Source organism: Ambystoma mexicanum, chromosome 2q (assembly GCF_040938575.1).
Source record: "Ambystoma mexicanum isolate Mex_15411 chromosome 2q, UKY_AmexF1_1, whole genome shotgun sequence".
NCBI classification, from domain to species: Eukaryota; Metazoa; Chordata; class Amphibia; order Caudata; family Ambystomatidae; genus Ambystoma; species Ambystoma mexicanum.
In genome coordinates this window covers 611647732-611667441 of record NC_090924.1, presented here as the reverse complement: position 1 = coordinate 611667441, position 19710 = coordinate 611647732, and the positions used below count along the sequence as shown (strand labels likewise).

The window sequence follows — 19710 nt, the reverse complement described above, 5'->3', positions numbered from 1 at the left end:
GTGGTATCTATTCTGTGGAATTCCGCAGTGGGAACATGTAGGGGGGCGTTCTGGAGAATCTATAAGAAGCGGGGTAGGGTCAACATCTTGAAGAGTGCCGCCCTTCCTAACAGTGTCAGTGGTAGCGCCTGCCAGTGGACTACGTCTTGCTCATATCTTCTAATAACTGGATGTAGGTTTTGTTTTATGTAGCTATCTAGCCCGTTGGTTATTAAAATGCCCAAGTATCGGAACTGATTGGTTTCAACCTTATATGGGGAGCCGGATGTCGGTATACAGTCTACCCCTTTAACTGGGAACAACACGGATTTAGACCAATTTACTTTGAGTCGGCTAAAGGTTCCATAATCTATTAGGAGTTGTGTGACCACAGAGCAGGAGAACGCTGGGTCGCCCAAGTATATTAGGAGATCGTCTGCATAGAGGGATACTCTATCTTCCCAATTCGGGCCCCATCTGAAGCCAGTCCACGTGTTGGTGTCTCGCAGGAGGGCTGCTAATGGTTCTATTATTAGTGCAAATAGCATTGCCGAAAGTGGGCAACCTTGACTGGTTCCCTTGCCTAATCGGATGATGCGCGACGGCCACCCATTTACTCTAACTTCGGCCAGAGGGTTATTATATAGGAGTTGTACCCATCGTATGAACGGTTCCCTGAATTGCATCTTGTGCATTATGGCCCATAGTGCCTCCCAATGAACAGAATCAAATGCTTTTTCAAAGTCTATGGCCAACAGAGCCAGGGATTGTTGTAGGGCCGGTGCTCTCTCCAGTGCGAGATGCAATCTACGAATGTTCATTCTGGTCGACCTCTGGGGCATGAAGCCACATTGGTCCGGATGGATCAAAGATGTAATGACTACTTGTAATCTATTGGCTAGTATTTTAGCTGGTATTTTAGCTTCACTATTAATGAGTGATATTGGTCGATAGGAGGTGCATTCTTCTGGGGGCTTATCCTTTTTGGGAATTACTATGATGGTGGCCTTGTGGAGATCTGTTGGGAGCTCGCCATGTTTTAGGGAGTATTCAAACACATTGAGCAGGTGAGCGGGTATATCTAGATGGTTTAGCTTTTTCCAGATGTCAACTGGAAACCCGTTCGGGCCAGGGGTCTTGCCTGCTTGGAGTTGCCCAATGGCAGTTGATATTTCAGTAGTAGTGATTTTGCTGTCTAGAGCGGAGATTTGATCTGTGGTGAGTGTTGGGAGGGCAATATTGGTTAGTATAGTAGTATCTATGACAATGATGGGGGGTTTGTATAGGTCTTCATAGAACTCGGCAAAGCGTTCTGCAATCTCTGCATCAGTGTGAACTAAGTTTGCGTTGAAAAGTTCTAATATGATTCACCTTCTGTTGTCCTTCGTCTCGCTTTTCGAGCCACGCAAGCATTTTGCCTGCCTTGTCTCCTGTCTCATATACACGTGCCTTCATTGCAGCGTGTGCTTTCCTAGCACAGTCCAGAGACAGATTGTGCAGCTTTTTCCGTGCCAACAATAGGGCCCTATTCGTCTCTGGGGTGTCACTGGCTATGTGTTCCATCTCTTTGGATACGACCGCACTCTCCGCCTCGATGATTTTTTTCACGGTGCTTCTTTTTTTTATGGGACGTCCATGATATAATTTCTCCGCGAAGAACTGATTTATACGCCTCCCACAATGTATTGGGATTATCCACCGAATCTGCATTAAGTTCGAAATAATCTGAGGTAGTTGTCTCCACCATCTCCTGAAATTCTGGGAATCCTAGGTAGTAGGAGTTCAACCGCCATGAGGGTGGCAGTCATGGTCTTGCCGTTTCCAATTCAAGCAGGAGTGGGGAGTGGTCGGAGATTCCACGAGGGAGGAAGGATGCACTGCTTAGTTTGTGAATAGATTGATGTGGGAGGAAGAAGTAATCTATCCTAGACATCGAGGCATGGGCCCCCGAATGGAAGGAGTACTGTCGTGTCTGAGCATGAAGGGCTCTCCACGCATCACATAGGCCCATTGCTGACACAAAGGAAGCCAATCTAGTCGTGGTGGCCGGGTTTCTGGCCCTCAGGTGTGTACGGTCCAGGGTATAATCCATGACCTCGTTGAAGTCACCCCCAATCCCCATTGTGTCTGCAAGTCCCGTTGCCACGATGGGGGTAATTTCGTTTAGCAGGTCCTTAAGGAGAGCCGGCGGGGAGTATACTGCCATGAGTGCCAGTGTTTCATTCCATAGCGTTGCTTGAATGTACACATATCGGCCTCCTGTGTCTTGCATTGTGTTCGTGATTACCAAAGGGAGCTACTTGTGAACTAGTATAAGGACCCCCCTCGCGCCCATAGAGAAGCCAGCATGCACCGCGGTGCGGTAGTTTGATCTTTGGAAGAATTTGCATATGTTTCCGGCTAGGTGCGTTTCGGTCAACATGGCTATATCTGGGGAGTGTCTGTTTAGATGCTGGAGGACCAGGCGTCTTTTGATGCTATTACCTAATCCGTTCACATTCCATACCAGGAGTTTGAGTTTTCTCTGGTTTGGAGTGTTCTCAGCTGCCATTGTTATTCTGGGATTTGTTTTCACAGGTGGATCTCCTCGGTCGCATACCCGTTATATCCATCATGCTTAGTCTGCATATCGTACCCATCTTGCCTCTGTATGCTGAACATTGAATACATATAATAAATCCAACTCCCCCCTCCCCATACTCCACCCACAACTGAAGCATCTGTCGACCCATTGTTTAACTTTTAAACAACTTAACTGTAAACTACATCAATCTGCCCTGTGACAATCCGAGTCCAGAGCACAGGTGTGCCAGGTGTCGCTGAGAGCAACACAGGGCAGGGCAGCGGAGCTCCGCTATGGGCGCTCCGAGTTTGCTTTATGCCCGGTGGGAGAAGGGACCGCCGTTTGGGTGGCCGCCAGCCGGGGTTGCCGACGTCGACACTTTTGCAGTATGCGATGCAGCATTTTGCAGTATATTTGTAGTGATGTGTCCAGGATCTTGGCAATGTTTACTAATCCTCCACCTGTTGTGGGATTCCAATCTGCTGTTGTTGTTGTTGCGGTTCATGTTCAGGTGGTCGCTCAGGACGAGGCCTATTCCGTTCTCCTCTCCGTCTTCCGTCGGCACTCCAGTCGCCTTCTATATGCCTTTCAGCCCACCTCCACGCCTCCCTTGGATCAGTGAAGTGTACTGTTGTATTTTTCTGAAATATCTTAAGTTGGGCGGGGAATATGAGCCCATATTTAACTCCCATTGATTGGAGGCATTTTTTGAGGGGGTCAAAGGATTGACGCGCTTTCTGAACTTCCCTGGTGAAGTCAGGGAAAAAAGCAATTCTTGATCCATTGTACATAATAGTTCCTTTAGACCTCGCCAGCTGCAGTACTGTATCTCTATCTCTATAGTTTAGGAACCTTGCTATAATTGTACGAGGCGGTTCTCCCGGTGTGATCTTGCCGGTAGGAATACGATGGGCACGCTCAATGGAAAAGAACTTGGAGAAGAACTGTGCGTCATATATGTCCGCAAGCCACCCCTCCAGGAAGAGCTCCATACAGTCTCCTTCTGCCTTTTCTGGAAGGCCGATAATACGGACATTGTTGCGCCTTGATCTGCCCTCACTATCATCTGCTCTTGCTTCCAGGAGCTTTATTCGTGCCATCATGCCAGCCATCTGACGGTTAACTCCACGGAGGTTGTCCTCAGTTTCGGAGATCCGCATCTCCGCCTCCCCGTTGCGTGATGTTAGCTTCTGGAGGTCATGCCTTAGCAAGGATACGTCTGCACCTATACTGTCCATCTTTTTCTCCATGGAAGTTCTAGAGCTGGCAATGGCACCCATAATGTCTCTGAGGGAGATATTCTCTTCCATGCAATCCGAGTCTTGTTGTAGTGGTCTTTCTGGGGAACGAGACATTGGTGTAGTTGCATATTGTTCAATCCTGCTTTGTATGGTGGTCTTTCTGGGCTTATCTTTCCCCATTGCAGGTATTTTGGTGAAGTGGCTTTGCAGGTCCAAGGCCTACCTGGAAGGGGGGGCCCGGTGGAAGGCAGGGAGACAAGTATTGCTGAATGGGAGGGAGATTCCGGTATGGTAGGTCCGCTCTTTCAACTCTATGCAGTAGGGATGTTTACAATTCCTGGGTGCGTGTCGGGGACAATTTTACGCACTGCGATTCCGTGGGAGTTGCTTCTAGTACCTCTCACAATGGTGTATGGAAGCCCTATGAGTGCGCACAGGGAGGAGGAGGCACAGGGGTAGCCGTCACGCAGGGCCCCGCAGCAACGGCGTGGTTGTTTTGTTGAACTCCTTCTGGTGTATAGTCAAGATAGCCTGGACTTTCTCGCCGTTGCTTGCTGGCAATACGCGCTAGATTGGTAGCTTTTGGGGCTGGGAGCTGGTTTAGTGGCCTAGTAGTGCTTTTATGCCATTCAGAACATGGTCTTTGTTCATGTACGTCTGGGCAGTGTCACACAGGATGACCGGGTTCTATCCCATGTCCTCGATGCTCCCAGCGCCACCAGGGACGCCGGCGAGATGGGCGTAGGAGCTGTTGGGGTGCTCCCCGCGGCACGGGGCACCCGTGTTGTTTTGCAGCTTCACTGCCGTGCTGATCTCTCCACGTGTCTAGTAATGATGGGGTTCCTGCGGCTTATGTGGGAAACAGCAGGGTCCGCCTCGAGCCGAGTTGGTCCAATGCCACCCGCCAGGGGACAAGGATCAGTTCTCCTTCCCTCCCCTCTCCTTACCGGCATAGGATTGTCTGCAGCTAGGCAGCCGGGGAGGACGTGCAGGCGCTCTACGAGGAGCGGAGCGCCCACATCCGCAGCACAGGGGCCGTCGGATTCCGTCTCGCGTTGGCCCCCTCCGGGGAAGGGGGGATGGGAGGGGCTCTCCTGCGCTTTCCCACGCGCCCGATAGGGTGACAGCTCGATTCTCCTCAGGCTCCTTCCGACGAGATGGGCACCAGGCTGTGTGTTCCGCACGTCCGCCGGCAGCCGCCCAGATGCGGCGGGAGGGTCTCCCCTCGCAGTCGCGCGCGTGTGAGCGCCCGACACCGCCCCAGATAGTCGGTGTAGCCCCGCAGCTGGGGAGGCGGGCGAGCGCCGGCTCGAAGCAGTTGATTCCCTTTCCGGAGCCGATGGGTGGGTGATTGCGTGTCGCTCGTTCTCTCCTGGGCCTGATGCAGCTCCAGGCCTCGCGATCTCCGCCTCTCGTGTCCTCAGGCGGCCATCTTGGTCACCCACCACGATCTGTTGTCTGTGATCTCCGCGGGCTGTATCTCTCACAGCTCGCACCAATTCTGATCCGGGATGTTCTGGATCGAAGCAGCAAAGTTTCGGACGTCTCTGCAATAGTTTTGGGACTTCGCAGTTGTATTTTAAGAGCAGGATGAGTGGAGGATTGGGCTGGTGGCCGGGAGCGGCGAGGGATCACGTCCTCATCTTACGCCCGCTGACCACGCCCCTTGATGTAGGCTATGTTTTGAGTAGGCATAATCAAAATGGTCAGGAAAATTTGCGAGTTCTTTGCCGCTTTCAGCATCCTTCAAAAAGTGTATCCTGTTATCAAAGCTGAGGTATCAATATTTATTTATTTATTGTGCATTTATAAGTCACTTGTACAGCAAGACATTGTCAAAGCGCCCACAAGGCAAAGAGGAGGAAACGGGGGAAAAAAGGCAAATACAATAACAATGATGAAACAGATAGAGGCAGTCCTACTAGGCCTTGTCTGTACAATGCATACAAGAATGCTATCAGCTAGCAAACAAACTGCTGTTAAATGCAACAAAGGCACCATCAACATTCATTCACAATCAAGGGCAACTAGAGACACAAAAGTGTCACTATTCTACTATGTGCAAAGCTAAGCATGGAGTTTGGTGGATACTTTCACCAAGCCTTACTTCATGGACTCAAAACCAACAGCAGACGCTCAAGTGGCAGAAGCATTATTAAGAATTGTCCTTGCTACTATTCTTTTGCACACCCTGCTCCACAAGGACACACTGCTCACTAATCCATGCACAGCACGTGAATCTGAAAGAGATTAAGAAACTGCAGAAAGAAAATGTTACTTACCAAGAACAGTATTGTTGCAGCCTATATCAGTTTGAGTCAAATTCGCCCAACCCAACCTCTCTCAAAAGAGGTTTCTGATGCTTGTTAATCTGCTTAGAATCACATGCTGTTCATATAGTCTGACATCCAGTGGTAACCTCATAGTATTGCATCTTGTCTTTCGAGGATCGAAAGGGGATGCCGACATGGGCGTGCCTGTAACACTATCTCTAACGTTACGTGTAGTGTACCCAAAATCCCTCTTGCGTCGAAGTCCTTCAGATTGTTTTTTTCCGCCCAGTTATCTGGTCACCCTAATGCAGAGCTCTTCATAAGAGATTGCGTTATTGTATATTTCTGACCCATGGTCGTTTATTCCTGTTAAGTCACCTGGACGGTTGAATCCTGTGCACTGCAGAAGACTGCTGCGGAATTTCAATGCCTGTTGTTACTGACGGCGCTGCCGACCACGTGGCCGTGCCTTCTGGCCGGCCTGTACAGTAGGGAGAATGGGGTCAGGGTGGTCATATTCTTTATAAGTATGCCTTTCCTTTTCTCCTCCGTTTGTTCCCTGGGTTTTGTTATCGCTATACTTTTCTTGTGCTATGGACAAGACTCCATTTAGATTTCGTCCCTCGTGCAGGGCCAAATATCCGTGGAAAGACTAGCACCGTAGGTGCAATAATTGCCTTCCCCTAAACCACAATGAAGCGGCCTGTAAACTCCTCTGTCCGAAGACGATTAAGGAGTGCCGCTTGCAGCGGTGGCCGGCCTACGGTATGTCGCAGGCCGAAAGTAATTCCCCCGCCCCCACGACCACCGATTGTGATGAAGGGACTAGCGATGACCAAGGCTCCGTTTCGGAGGCCATTGACCTGACGGCGGAGAGTCCTCGATCCACAGTGTCCGTCCCCGACCCCGGTAGGCCTGACATGAGACACGCAATGGGGAAAACACCTGGCGAAAGGGACGCACATAGTTCACACACTAAACACACAACCGAGGGTTCTGCTTCGGCGGTACAGTCAAAGCCTTCTAGAGCACTAACGAACCCGTCGGATTCTCCATCGGAGTCCGCTGATCTTTATGGTTGGCAGCCTTCCCCGCAACCGCTGCAGCAGCCTGCGACTGGGCATTCTAAAGTAAAGGGCGCTAGCACCAAAACACACGCGGCTGTCGAGACGCTAAAGAAGAAAGCGCTGACACCGCACACCTCCATACTGACCGGGTCATCGCCGAAATTATCGCAAGGATAACTACAGCGGTTAAACATAAAGAACATTCGAAGGAAATGTCGAAAAAGAAGGAAAGGCCTAGAGATACGTCAAAACGCCCAGAACCTGGCAAGGACTATTCTGAGAGCCCTTTTACTCTGTCTAGTAATTTAAGGAACACATCTCGACGCTCTATAGAGGAAGTGAGTCGAAATTACCCCTTTCCTCCCCTGGACTCCTCTGGTTCATCTTCCTGGACCAGGGAGAAGTTTGATGGCTGTATGGACAGACTAGAGAAGTTTGTATCATTTTTTGAGAGGTTTGCTCCCAAAAGGACTCGTAAAGACCTTCCTTAGACTCCTGAGGCCAAATTTCAGAGGACATTTAATGATCGTCAAGAAAAATATTATGACCCTAATGATAACAAAGTCCGTATGGACATCTATGTGCAGGATGACTTTGGAGACCCTGTTGATGATGCTGCAGATCCAATAGAGAATTGTGATGACAACCATCAGTTGGATTGTCAACCTTGGGCGTCCGCCCCCCTAACCTGACGCCCTGGGTATGGATTCCCCCCCTCCTCCCCTCCAGTCCGCCAAGCCTCACCTGTGGATGATCAGATGGCGTTTAACGCCATCTTGAAAAAGGCGGCTGATCATTTTCAGATCGTCACACAGGAGGCCTTACCGGATTCTGAGTTTGTGGAGGACATACTGAAGGAAAAGCCCCCTGCCAGCCAGGAAATTCCTTTGTTGAACTCTATCAAAAGGAGACTGGCACCTTCATTGTTGACACCAGCTCAGACCAGAGCAGTTAATCCCAGGGTAGAGAAGTTGTTTCATCCTTCTCCTACCGACCCTACTTACATCAAGGGCCATGCCACTCCAGATTCACTGGCAGTTACCACCACTAGAAAAAGGGTGGGGGTACCCCTGTCTACAGGTGAAGCACCGCCTGATAGAGAATCCAAAAGGTTGTATGCACTGGGAAAGAGGATTATGACTGCTGCTGCATTCTCCACTCGAATAGCCAATAACATCACTTTGTTAGCTAGCTATGCAGCCGTTCAGTGGAGCTTGTTGCAAGTAGGCCTTCAGGAGGTACCTGAACCAATGTGGGCTAAGTTTCTTGCCATCGTCTTGGAAGGCTAGCAAGTCAATCATAATGTTCTTAAGAACACTTAAGACGCAGCTGAGACAGCGGGTAGAACCTTGGCCCAGGGTACCTTACTGAAGTGGCAGGCCTGGTTGCGAAACTTTGGTTTTAAACCTGACACCCAGGCAGCCTTAATAAACAAACCAGTTGAAGAAACCAACTTGTTCGGTAAAGCGGTGGACGAAGCACTTGAGACAGCCAAGAAAGAACATGAGACTCAAGTCCTGACAACAGATTACCTGAAAGCCTTCACAACAGAGAGGGGGCAGCACTTGGTGGTCCTTTCGTGGGCAATCCCGCTCCTCAAAACCAGTATGGTTCGGGAAACAACTATTCTGGTTAGGGATCTAACACCACCACCACCTATCCACCTAGAGGACAGCAGCGGGGAAGGGGTAGAGGCCGGGGCTCCACTCCCAGAGGCTCTCCAGTCGCAGGTCAGAAATGACCCTCAGATCCAAGTCCCCTCCCATGCCACCCCAGTCGGGGGACGTTTAACATCTTCCTTCATGCATGGGAGGGGATCCCGACAGACCAGCGGGTACTCAAGACCATCACCCACGGGTACTGCATAGAATTTTTCTGACCACCTCAGTTCAGACCGCCAAAATCAAGACGCCTGACGCCGGAACACCTACGAATCCTGCTGGAAGAGGTTGAGATCCTGCAGGAAAAGGGTCTTTACGCAGTTACTGGCAGTGGCAGCAGCGCACCTGCGCAGAGAATCCGTACCGGTTTACCCTTACCTCGCTGACTGGCTCATAACGGGATTCCTACGAAACATGTCTGTTAAACATGCAAAAGACGATAAACCTCTTGTTCAGCCTGGGCTTCTCCATCAACGAGAAGAAATCCAGGTTAGACCCCAGTCAAGTCAAAAAATTTCTAGGGGCTCTGATTCGGACAAAAAACGGGCTTGTCTTCCCCTCCAACGAGAGGGTCCAAAACATGCTTTTTCAGATCCCTCAATATGTAGCCGGTTGAGAGGTGATGGTACGCAAAGCCATGCGACTGTTAGGAATGATGGTGTCCTGCATTTACTAAGCCCCTCGCGCGCATCTGCGCATGCGTCCCATGCAAGAGTGGCTCAACAGCCAGTGGTGTCAGGCCAGCAGACTATGGGAAGATCTGGTAGTTGTCTCGCCAGCCCTCGTTCTCGCTCTGCAGTGGTGGTCGAGGGAAAACCTCTTGAGGTGGAAGACCTTCACCACCCCGCAGTAGAAGCCACTCTCACGACAGACGCATCTCTCACGGGGTCGGGGGCTCACCTTCTTCAGCAGATGGTGCACGGCATGTGGCCCCAGAAGTAGCGTCAAACCACATAAATCTATTGGAGCAATTGGCCGTGCTCAAAGCACTGAAAGCCTTTCAGACACAATTACAGGGGAAGACAGTTCAAATCCTCACAGACAGCACCACAGCCATGTACTACCTAAACCAGCAAGGGGCACACACTCTCCATGGCTATCCAAGCTGTCCCGGAACATTTGGAAATGGGCTCTCAAACACAAGATGTTCCTGTTGTCCCAACACGTTCCAGGGGAACTCAATCTTCTGGCAGACGTGCTCAGCAGAGATTTCCCACTGCCCGTAGAGTATGAGTGGCGACTACAGGAAGACATTGTCTCCAATGTTTTCGCACTATGGGGCTTCCCAGTGTTCGACTTATTTGCAACTCTGGAGAACGCTCAATGCCAAGATTATGCCTCCTGGTACTCCCAGAACCGATCCAAGGGGAACGGTCTGTGGATAACATGGTCAGGGAAATTTGTTCACGCTTTTCCCCCAACTCCCCTGCTCAACAAGATAGTGCACAAGATGCACCAGGAACCAGTCACCATGATATTGGTGGCCCCCATGTGGGCCCGCCAACCCTGGTTCTCTCATCAAATGGAGATGTCCCTATCTCCTCCAATGAAACTGCCTTGCTCGTACAACATGTTATCTCAAGACAAGGGGGAGGCACTGTTACGCTCACCTGGACCCCACAGGGGTGTCGATCGGACACAGGGATTAGCCACCTGTGGGTTTTAGTGATGGCCTCCCAACTGTTCTCGATCTCCCCCACTAATCACCTCCGATATCCCCTTAGTAACCTCACCTTATGTTTGTAAAAGATGAGCTCTCCATCCTGCGTTTCTTGCAGGGGCGCGTAGATATCAGTTACTTCACTGGTTTGAAGGCGTTGGGAGAGTTCCGGTAAGCATTGACTCTGAAGTCCCAGGTGGGATTGGTAAGTATCAAGTTCAAAGAGTTCAATGTGCCCGATGTTCACTCTTGTCCCTTTCCTTCCTTAAGTTCCAACTGAGTTTGTGAGAAGAAGGTCTCGTAGCTGCTGCTGGCGTTCAGGTAAGAGTCTGTGTTACCCAACGCTGTCCGGTAACTATTGCATGCGTTTTTCTCCCTCTTTACAGATGCGGCATATGAAGATATGGGGAATAATACTGCCGGTGGTAAATCAGGTAAGTCTATGGTGGTAAGAGGTATTTGTTGATTCCCTTGGCTCACCTTGTTATTCTTGTGCCCCTAGGTGCCGGAGTACGGCGAAGAAATGATGGAGACAGTGCCGGATCGAAAGATGCTGTGAGAACTGGTGAGTATGGCGCCGTGCTGGAGCTGGCGAAGCGACGCATGCAGGACTGATGTACTTTCCAGGTCTGGAGATGAAATGGATCCGGAATCAGGTGAGGAATTTGAAATAAGTTCGTTTTCTAACCTTGTCCTTTTCTTCCTCTTTATTCTAGGAGCTCCGGATTTGAGGCGGGCGTGGCAGAAGACTGGATGCTGGCTGTAGGCACGCGGGCGTGGCAGAAGACTGGATGCTGGCTGCAGGCACGGTGAGAGTCACGCTGCTGGATGCAGAATAACACGAAGCATGTGCTGCTGTTCGGGCGTGGTTTAAATAGCCTCCAAAGTAGTCCCAGGAAAGAAGTTCCCCAGGACCACACCCGAGTAAAAAATAGTCCCTGTAGTAAAATAGCCCCATCCAGGCCTCACATTGGCTTGAATTTATTTGCAGCATGGTCTGCATGAGGTAAGTAATGTCTATGAGCCTGGTGCCTACGGCGCCAGGACCGAACCCAGACAGCCCCTAGCTGGGGCTGCTGGGCTTTTTGTAAATGTCTGGATGCCTGCTCCCGGGGCTGATGGGCTGGATCCGGATGCCCGGGGGTAGGCATCATGACAGGCACTTCACCCATGCCCGCAAACACTGAACGTAGCGGCCTGGCTCCTGAGGTCATAGAGTTCGGGCACCTACGACTCCCTCAGAGATGCATGGACATACTTAGGGAAGCGAGAAAACCTAATAGCCGATATGGCTACTCCAGTAAATGGAAGCGCTTTGTCATCTGGTGCAATTCCAAGAGCATCAACCCCATTGGTTGCTCTCCTACACACATTGTGTTGTACCTGACTCACCTACTGGATTCAGGTCTGGTCTTTAATTCCCTGAAGGTTCATCTAGCTGCACTCTCAGCCTACGCTACATCACAACAGAAGGTGTTGTGGTGGAAAATGGCAGTTATTAAGGCTTTCATGGACGGGTTAAAAGAATGAATCCCCCCATTTCTAACCCGGCTCCCGGATGGGACCTTAACGTGGTATTGACTAGATTTATGGGGTCTCCCTTTGAGCCTATGCATAAAGCAAGTCTCAAGGATCTTACTTATAAGACAGCCTTCCTAGTGGCTATCACTTCTATAAGAAGAGTTAGTGAACTACAGGCCCTTTAAGTTCTAGACCCTTTCGTTACAGTCCACAGAGATAAGGTGGTTCTGCGCACTCACTCTAGGTTTGCGCCTAAATTGATTTCCAAGTTCCATGTGAACCAGTCCATACAACTGCCTACTTTCTTCCAGAACCCCACTAACGTGGCAGAAAGAAGCCTACACACACTAAATGTGCGCAGGGCAGTCATGTAGTACCTGGAAAGAACCAAACCACTAAGGAAAACAAATACATTTTTCGTCTCAGTGGCAGCTGGTAGAAAAGGGGATCCTGTCTCTAAATCAGCCATCTCGAGGTGGATTGTCAATTGCATTACACTCTGTTTCTCTCTTGCTAAGAGAGGGCTGCCCTTCAAGCCTAGAGCACACTCTACTCGGGGCTCTGGGGCTTCCATAGCATTCATTGCAAATGTTCCCCTCAAATCCATTTGCAAAGCGGCAACCTGGAGTTCTGTACACACCTTTACAAAACACTATTGCTTAGACACTCATTCTAGGTCAGATTCTCAGGTGGGACAAGCAGTACCAAGACATCTTTTAACTATTGTTCCTTTTCACAACCCACCTCCAACTCCAGGTACTGCTCGCTAGTCTATGCACAGCATGTGATACTAAGCAGATTAACAAGCATCAGAAGACATGCATTACTCACCGTAATAGCATTTCTGATGATTGTATCTGCTTAGATTCACTTGCGCCCACCCTTCCTCCCCACTTGGGTGTAAGCAACATAGACGTCTTACTACTTCTCTCTCTTTTTTATACTCGCTCACGATAGTCATTAGGTTTGCTCATGGCAGAAAAAATACAATCGGTGAGACCTTGATGCGTGAGGGATTTTGGGTACGCTACACGTCACGTTAGGGATAGTGTTACAGGCACGCCCATGTCGACATCCCCTTTCGATCCTCGAAAGACAAATTGCAATACTCTGCAGTTACCACTGGATGTCGGACTATATGCACAGCATGTGAATCTAAGCAGATACAATCATCAGAAATGCTATTACGGTGAGTAATGCATGTCATAGGAAAGAACAACAAAAAAAGAAAAATAGAATTGTTATAGATGTCAAATAAGTAAACATATGTGTCACATGCCTGGAACCAAGAAGGACACCAGGACCAAATGGTGTAGTTTACTGTCTTTATCAGGCGATTTGTTACAGGCAACTTAACTGAAAATGGGATGTTTCTAAACAAACAGTGTTCAGGGTGGTTCTCTTCCAAGTGATCAGGCCCTGTTGCCTTCAGAATCTCACCATTTGTCCAGTGTCAGTTCTGCAGAATGCATGCTCTTAGATCTTCATGGCATCTGAAGCAAGTGTTCTACTCCTGTTGGATAGGAGCACTCATAAAATTCTATGGAAATTCTTGTATAATTAATTAGATTGGAGGCGTGCAAGGGAGATTAACCAACCCTGACACTAGATGGTGTTCAAATTGAAAAACAACAGATATCCACCAACTTGTGGAACTCTCCCGTCCCTCGCACACCCGTTTTGTGTTAAACTACAAAGTAATAGTCTACTAGTTTTTAAGTAAAAATATATAATATATTTTGATGTTCACATTGAAATGATATCTCCTCATATATTCAATTGTTCATCTCGGTTACAAAATGTGTGAGTACATACGTATCAATATACAAGTTAATTCTTCTCTTCAACAGTTTGTTTTTCAGAAAAGGTCAAATAAATTAAAATTTCTCCATCAATTATTCACAATGAATTATGTTGAAAAAACATGACAGGAATATGTTTAACATTTAAAAATCCGATTAAGAATGATTTGCTGATTATATTTTTGATATAATTTTTTCTAGGTATAGTGGATGGTAAAGACAGATGTGGAACTAAAGAGCTCCTGATTAAGGGATCAATCTCCCGAAAAGTTTTGAGCAAATCCATGAGATAATAGAATCTAAAGAATGTGTCAACATAATTCATTGTGAATAATTGATGGAGAAATTTTCATTTATTTGACCTTTTCTGAAAAACAAACTGTTGAACTGAAGAATTAACTTGTATATTGATACCTATGTACTCTGAAACATTGTGTAACCGAGATGAACAATTGAAAATATGCGATATTATCATTTCAATGTGAACATTAAAATATATTATATATTTCTACTTAAAAACTAGTAGACTATTACTTTGTAGTTTTTTAACAAAAAACAGGTGTGCAAGGGACGGGAGAGTTCCACAAGTTGGAGGACATATGTTGTCTCTGAAGCAAGTGTCCCAGTCAATACAGTTCAAAAATAGGTTGGCTCAGCCCTTCCAAGGGTTGTAGGCTTTAGGGTGACCCGAACCCTTTTACTTGGTCGGAACTAGATGCAGGGTTGCATTCCTCAGTTGACACTCTGATGTAACATCTCATGAGCAGGCGGATCAGTGGACGTGGCCAGCCGGGAAAGCTGGCAAGAGAATCCTGGGGTGCAGCCTGTCTTGGACTTCCTCCTTATTTCTTGTTCCCCACCTCTAAGAGCTCACTAGAATATCCCTGTCCCCAACTCATTTCTTATCTCACTCTCTAGTCCTGCCTTAAGCCAATGAAGCCTGCTGCAATCTGCTCTGGATAGCTAACCAGCTCACTTTCCTTCACCTCCTGATGGTCTTATCTCTCCTTCGACCACTTGGGATGGTACCGTCTGGCCTGCTCTGGTCTCTCTAACTGTGGTTATTGCCACTCCATACCACCATCAGTTTTACTTCCACCTTGTGGTGCTCCTGCCCCCACCTACTCTCTATTACTATCTCTTCCTGATATTGCCTCAGATGTCACTTCTGGCCTCTGATGCCATCACCTCCTCCTCCTCCTTGGATTTCACCACCCCCTCCTGCACCCTAATTCTTAAAATCTCTTATTGATTTCCATCTGGGTCCTGATCTCATCCTGTCACTTTCCTTCTGATGCTACAATCTCCTCTGTCACTCTCTTAACCCTCACCACCTCCACCTTTCCTCTATTTCTCTTTCTCTGTTACCCACACCTCCTGCACCTTAACTCGCACCACTTCCTCCTCTCTACACTGAGCCTCTGATGCTACCATCTACTCCTTAACCCTCTCAGCTCTCACCATCACCTGCATCTCTCTACTTCTGCCATCTCACAACTCTTCCATCTCGGAAACCTCTGCTCCCTCCAACGCTCTCTTCTATCCAGCCTTCTCCAAACTTGGGTCTCTCGCTCCTGCAATCCACACTGAGCAACTGGGGCTGGGTGCTTTATATTGCGTTTCCTCCTCCCCCTGGATGGGCCTTTCAGTTAGGGTCTGCACTTGTGGCTGCCTGTACCCAGGCTTGCTTTTAGTTCAAGGCCCTTGACCAAGCCTATAACTGGACTACAGCCATCTTGGATTATAATCTTTCTTCCCTGGCCCTCTGTGGAGATGCCTATGCCGTGCTAATCTTCATTGTTTACAGCATGTGTGTTGGAGGCTGGAAACAAACTGGGTAAGCTTTTAGAATACTTTGTTTTCTATTTTTAGGTTGAGCATGCGAGGAAACGGAAGCATTGAATCCTCGGCAAGGGAACCTTTTGCCAGGCAAAATTGGTTATGTAACTTTGTTTACCTGACAAGATCTTGGGAACTCACAGATTGATAACATTTTATTTGCAGAGTCGTGAGGTGCACTGTGGGTCCGCCAATCATTGTGAAATTATTCTTTTGGTGTACTGGGTGAAGCAGTAATAGTATCAAAACAATTCATACCATCATCAAGTGAAGAGACGTGATGTACTTTAAAGGGAAAGCTCTCTTTTCCTGTGCTGTTTTGGGTTTGTCAATGGAAGAGCTTCGGCTCTCTCCCTTGAGGAGGGGGTGCACTAGTATTACCTTGCAACATCTCACAAGGGGTTTGGGCATGGTTAAAGCTCTTAGGGCTGGCCTGCGCTACTGTTCTTCTGGGGCGGGGGTGGGGAGGGTCAGGCCCCCAAGACCGACCTGTGATCAGCCACAGTGACCAGGGGATCCTCTCCATACCACCTCTGGGCCCAAAATCCACTGGCTCGCAGTGGCACCAAATCCTCTGAGTCACCAGCCTGGTTGTCCACAAAACCAAGAAGGGGATTTCATCACAATATATAAATATATTTTTCTCAAACATAGAGATAACATTTGCATAATAAACATGTTTTACTAGAGGCGCTATTATATGTACAATGTACAAATATAGACATGCGTTTCACACACATATTCGATACACACAGGTATAATTAAACGATGATAGGAGGGGGTCGAATGAAAGGAGGATCGTGGGTATTGGGCACACCACAAACATGGTTTCTGCTACAGGAACACCCCTGCCAACACGTAAACTCAATCTTAATAAGCAAGTTGTCATTCTCTAGATGGCAAACTTTTTATTATATGCGAGCCTGAAGCAGATGCAGACTTCAGAAATACTTTTCCTGGCCTTTTCCATACTTTCACAGGTCCCATATGAAGCCAATCGGGATTCTACACAACGTGCATGTTAATTGAGTTCTACACGATTTAGCTCAAATGACTTCTTTCCTGATCTAGGCCCATTGTCACCTAAAGTGGATCCTCTACTAGAACAGAAACAATTCTTCTATGGCTAATGGTTTAGTTCCCTGAATTATTGATGCTGCTACCTTCAAGTTCCTCCTTCCACAGCTGCCATTGCTTGCGCTGCAAGAGCCAAGGCAGTCTGTTACTTAAGGCATGTTTTGGAAAATGCTTAGTACTGAACGCTTGCAACGGGGTTGCCACTCAGTTTGGTTAGGCCAAGTTGAAGAACACTTTTGGCCAGATCATTTCTGAAGGTCAGAATTTCACCACATGTGGTAAACATTTAGCTCTGCTAACCCTCCTCTTCCAAGGACGGAAGAGGTGGTATGTAAGATTAAGTATAAATTGCTCACCATAGGTACTCCTGTTTTCTTGATCCTCAGTCATATGGCTCACCTTCACTCCCTTGTGTCCTGACATAATATAGTTTTCACTTCCACGTGAGGAAAGGGGAACTGAAATAACAGGAGTTTAATTGGTAACAAGGGGCCAAAACTGGGGTGAGAGACTCCATTTTAATGCCGGCTTCGAATAGTTTAGGGTTGTAAATTGTAACATGCTAGGCCATCTGTTCTCTTGACTCTCATATCGAATACCCTCCTATACACCAGGAGTTATTACCATGATTAAATTATTCTTGGAAAAGTGTTCCCGGGGGTATGAGATACCATTGGCCTAAGACCCTAGAATGCAAAAAGGTGCATTTATGAGAGTTTCCAAACACAGTGAAGATGAATTATTTAAAGGGCCTCAAATGTTTTGGATGGTAATATTGGAAACAGCCTTTCACAAGTAGTCCTTGAATTGTAAACTGCTGGCCGATCTCTTTCCTGAGCAGGCTCCCTCCTTTGGAACAGCCTCCCTCCTTTGGAACAGCCTCCCTCTTCTTCTTCGTCTTGAGCCAGATCTCCTCAAATTCCAGAAGCTCCTCAAGACTTTCCTTTTCACCTCCTCCTTCCCTTCCTCCCTCCTCTGCTAAATTCCCACAGTTGCTGAGATTGGTGACCAGGGTTCTTGTGTGTCCTCCTGGGTCCTGGCCTCCCACACCCAATCGCCTACAGCCTCGCTGCACTTTGCCTTGGCACCCACTGCCCTATGTCACCACAGGCCTGCATTTACTTATTTGTCGGCTGACCACTCCACCCATGCACTTAGAGCTATTCACTCCCAGCAGTTCCCCCTCCTTTGATACAACTAGCACTTACTGCCACCCCCACTCCCCTCTCTCTCCCTGCACTTGCGCATTCTGAATGCTCACAAGGCCTACCAGGTGCGCCTCTTTCTCTCATTGTTTTATTTGTTTCATTCCCATGTTCCCTTCCTTTTCCCTCTGGGCGCTTGAAAACACAATTTACTTGATGTATAAAAGCACAATAAATAAGTGAGATAATGTCCAAATCACTGCAGTGGGTCATCTGTAAAATGATGATGGCCAAATCTTCCTGTGCCTTCTCTCTGGGGTGAAGTATCTAGTTAAGGGTCTTCGCGGTTGGACGGGAGTGTTTTATACTGCAAACTTTGGATTTATTTTAATTTGTTAACCACCATAACATTGAAAGTATTTGTTTGTAAAGCCAGTAATGATACTGTTGCTTAAGTAGACTAAACGACTTTACCTTCTTTTAACGACAGAATGACCGAGGATCAACTGGGAGGAGAACACGGGGACAGCCCTACACCCCGAAGCAACACAAAAACAGAGGGGTGGATTTTTACTTTTCCCACAAGAAAGATCTACACTAGGAACCACTGAAATCCCATGTTACTGGAGACCTGTTCTGACAGCCTGTGGACTTTTATAATGGCCATCATCCATGCATAGGCCTGACTCAAATGTCAAGCTGCACCCACTGCTGGAGTTGGACTACACATGGAAGATTTTGACATGGGAAAGGCGTTTGTTTTGTACGAAATGTGCCCTATGCTTTTTTAATGAACTGTTTTACTTGAGCCCTTCCTTCCTTCTACCTCTCCTAAAAGGTCAAGTTGTTATTATTTTGAAAATTAAACTATGCAACCTACCAATACGTTTGTCAGTTTCTACTTAAATCAGTAATAGAGCTATCTTTCTTTTTATAGTGAGAAGCTTTTGCAGTGTGCATACATATTTATGACTAATACCCCTGACTGTCGTGAGTGGGGGCTTAGATCATGTTAAAGACATGTAGCCGAGCATTATGCACTATCATCTTTACTCGGTCATCTAGTAGCAAAGAAAATACACTTTTTAAAAAACTGCATGCGTATCATTACCAGTGTTGAGAAGAACACAACTGAGCTACTTATTAAACCCGGAGTCATGAACACAGAACAACCAACCATTATAAATGTCCGAACCCATAAAAGCTTGTGCAGTCAGTCCTTTGTTCTCTTTCTCAATGCTAGAACCCAACCATACCACCTCTCATCAGAATATTCTCGACCTCTAGAAAGGAGACCCACAGGTGGGTGTGTTGGGAAAGATTTCTTTTTACTGCACCTTTCCCTCCATTTTAATGGACCCCTTAACGTTTTGCTTTTATTTTTTATCTTGACCTGTACTTTTTACAGTGCAGTGAAGCCTTAAGCTTCACTACATTGTCTTTTGCTCATGGTTATGGGGAAACTGACATGTCCTTCAGGCTGTCAGTACTGGGAAACATTGTTTCCCTTAGTCTTGCGACTTTGTTACTACTTTTAGTAACTTGTTATCACTAGTGGTAACATTTATCATTGTACAAAGCATCTTACAATGCAGTACAATGGGGTACACTTTTTGTTTTATCCCTGACTAACACAAAGGATTTTTGGTTAACTGGACAAGCTGGTGGCAGCAGTGACTTTTTATAATTTTTCTGGTGCTTTTCGTTTTAGCCTTACTGCGTTTAACGCATTAGGCTACTAACTGTGGCTAGTGTACAAAGATGGCCGGGCCACATGGTTTTTCGCTTGTCCTTTGGCCATCTGTTTTTTTTAACCTTTATTTTCAATTTTAAAAAACAGTGAGCTTCAGAATTGTACAAATCTTTTAACAATTTCAGAAAC

At 47.4% G+C, this 19710-nt stretch overlaps 1 protein-coding gene across 1 annotated transcript in view; it reads left to right on the top strand.

The window, feature by feature from the left end:
• Positions 1-18711, top strand: part of LOC138569624 (cryptochrome DASH-like) — a 490626-nt gene extending 471915 nt beyond the window's left edge. The window contains exon 14 of the mRNA XM_069647757.1: positions 18319-18711. Coding sequence (XP_069503858.1) covers positions 18319-18429 — 111 coding nt within the window. The 3' untranslated portion in view covers positions 18430-18711. The remainder of the gene's footprint in view (positions 1-18318) is intronic.
• The last annotated feature ends 999 nt before the right edge of the window (positions 18712-19710 follow it).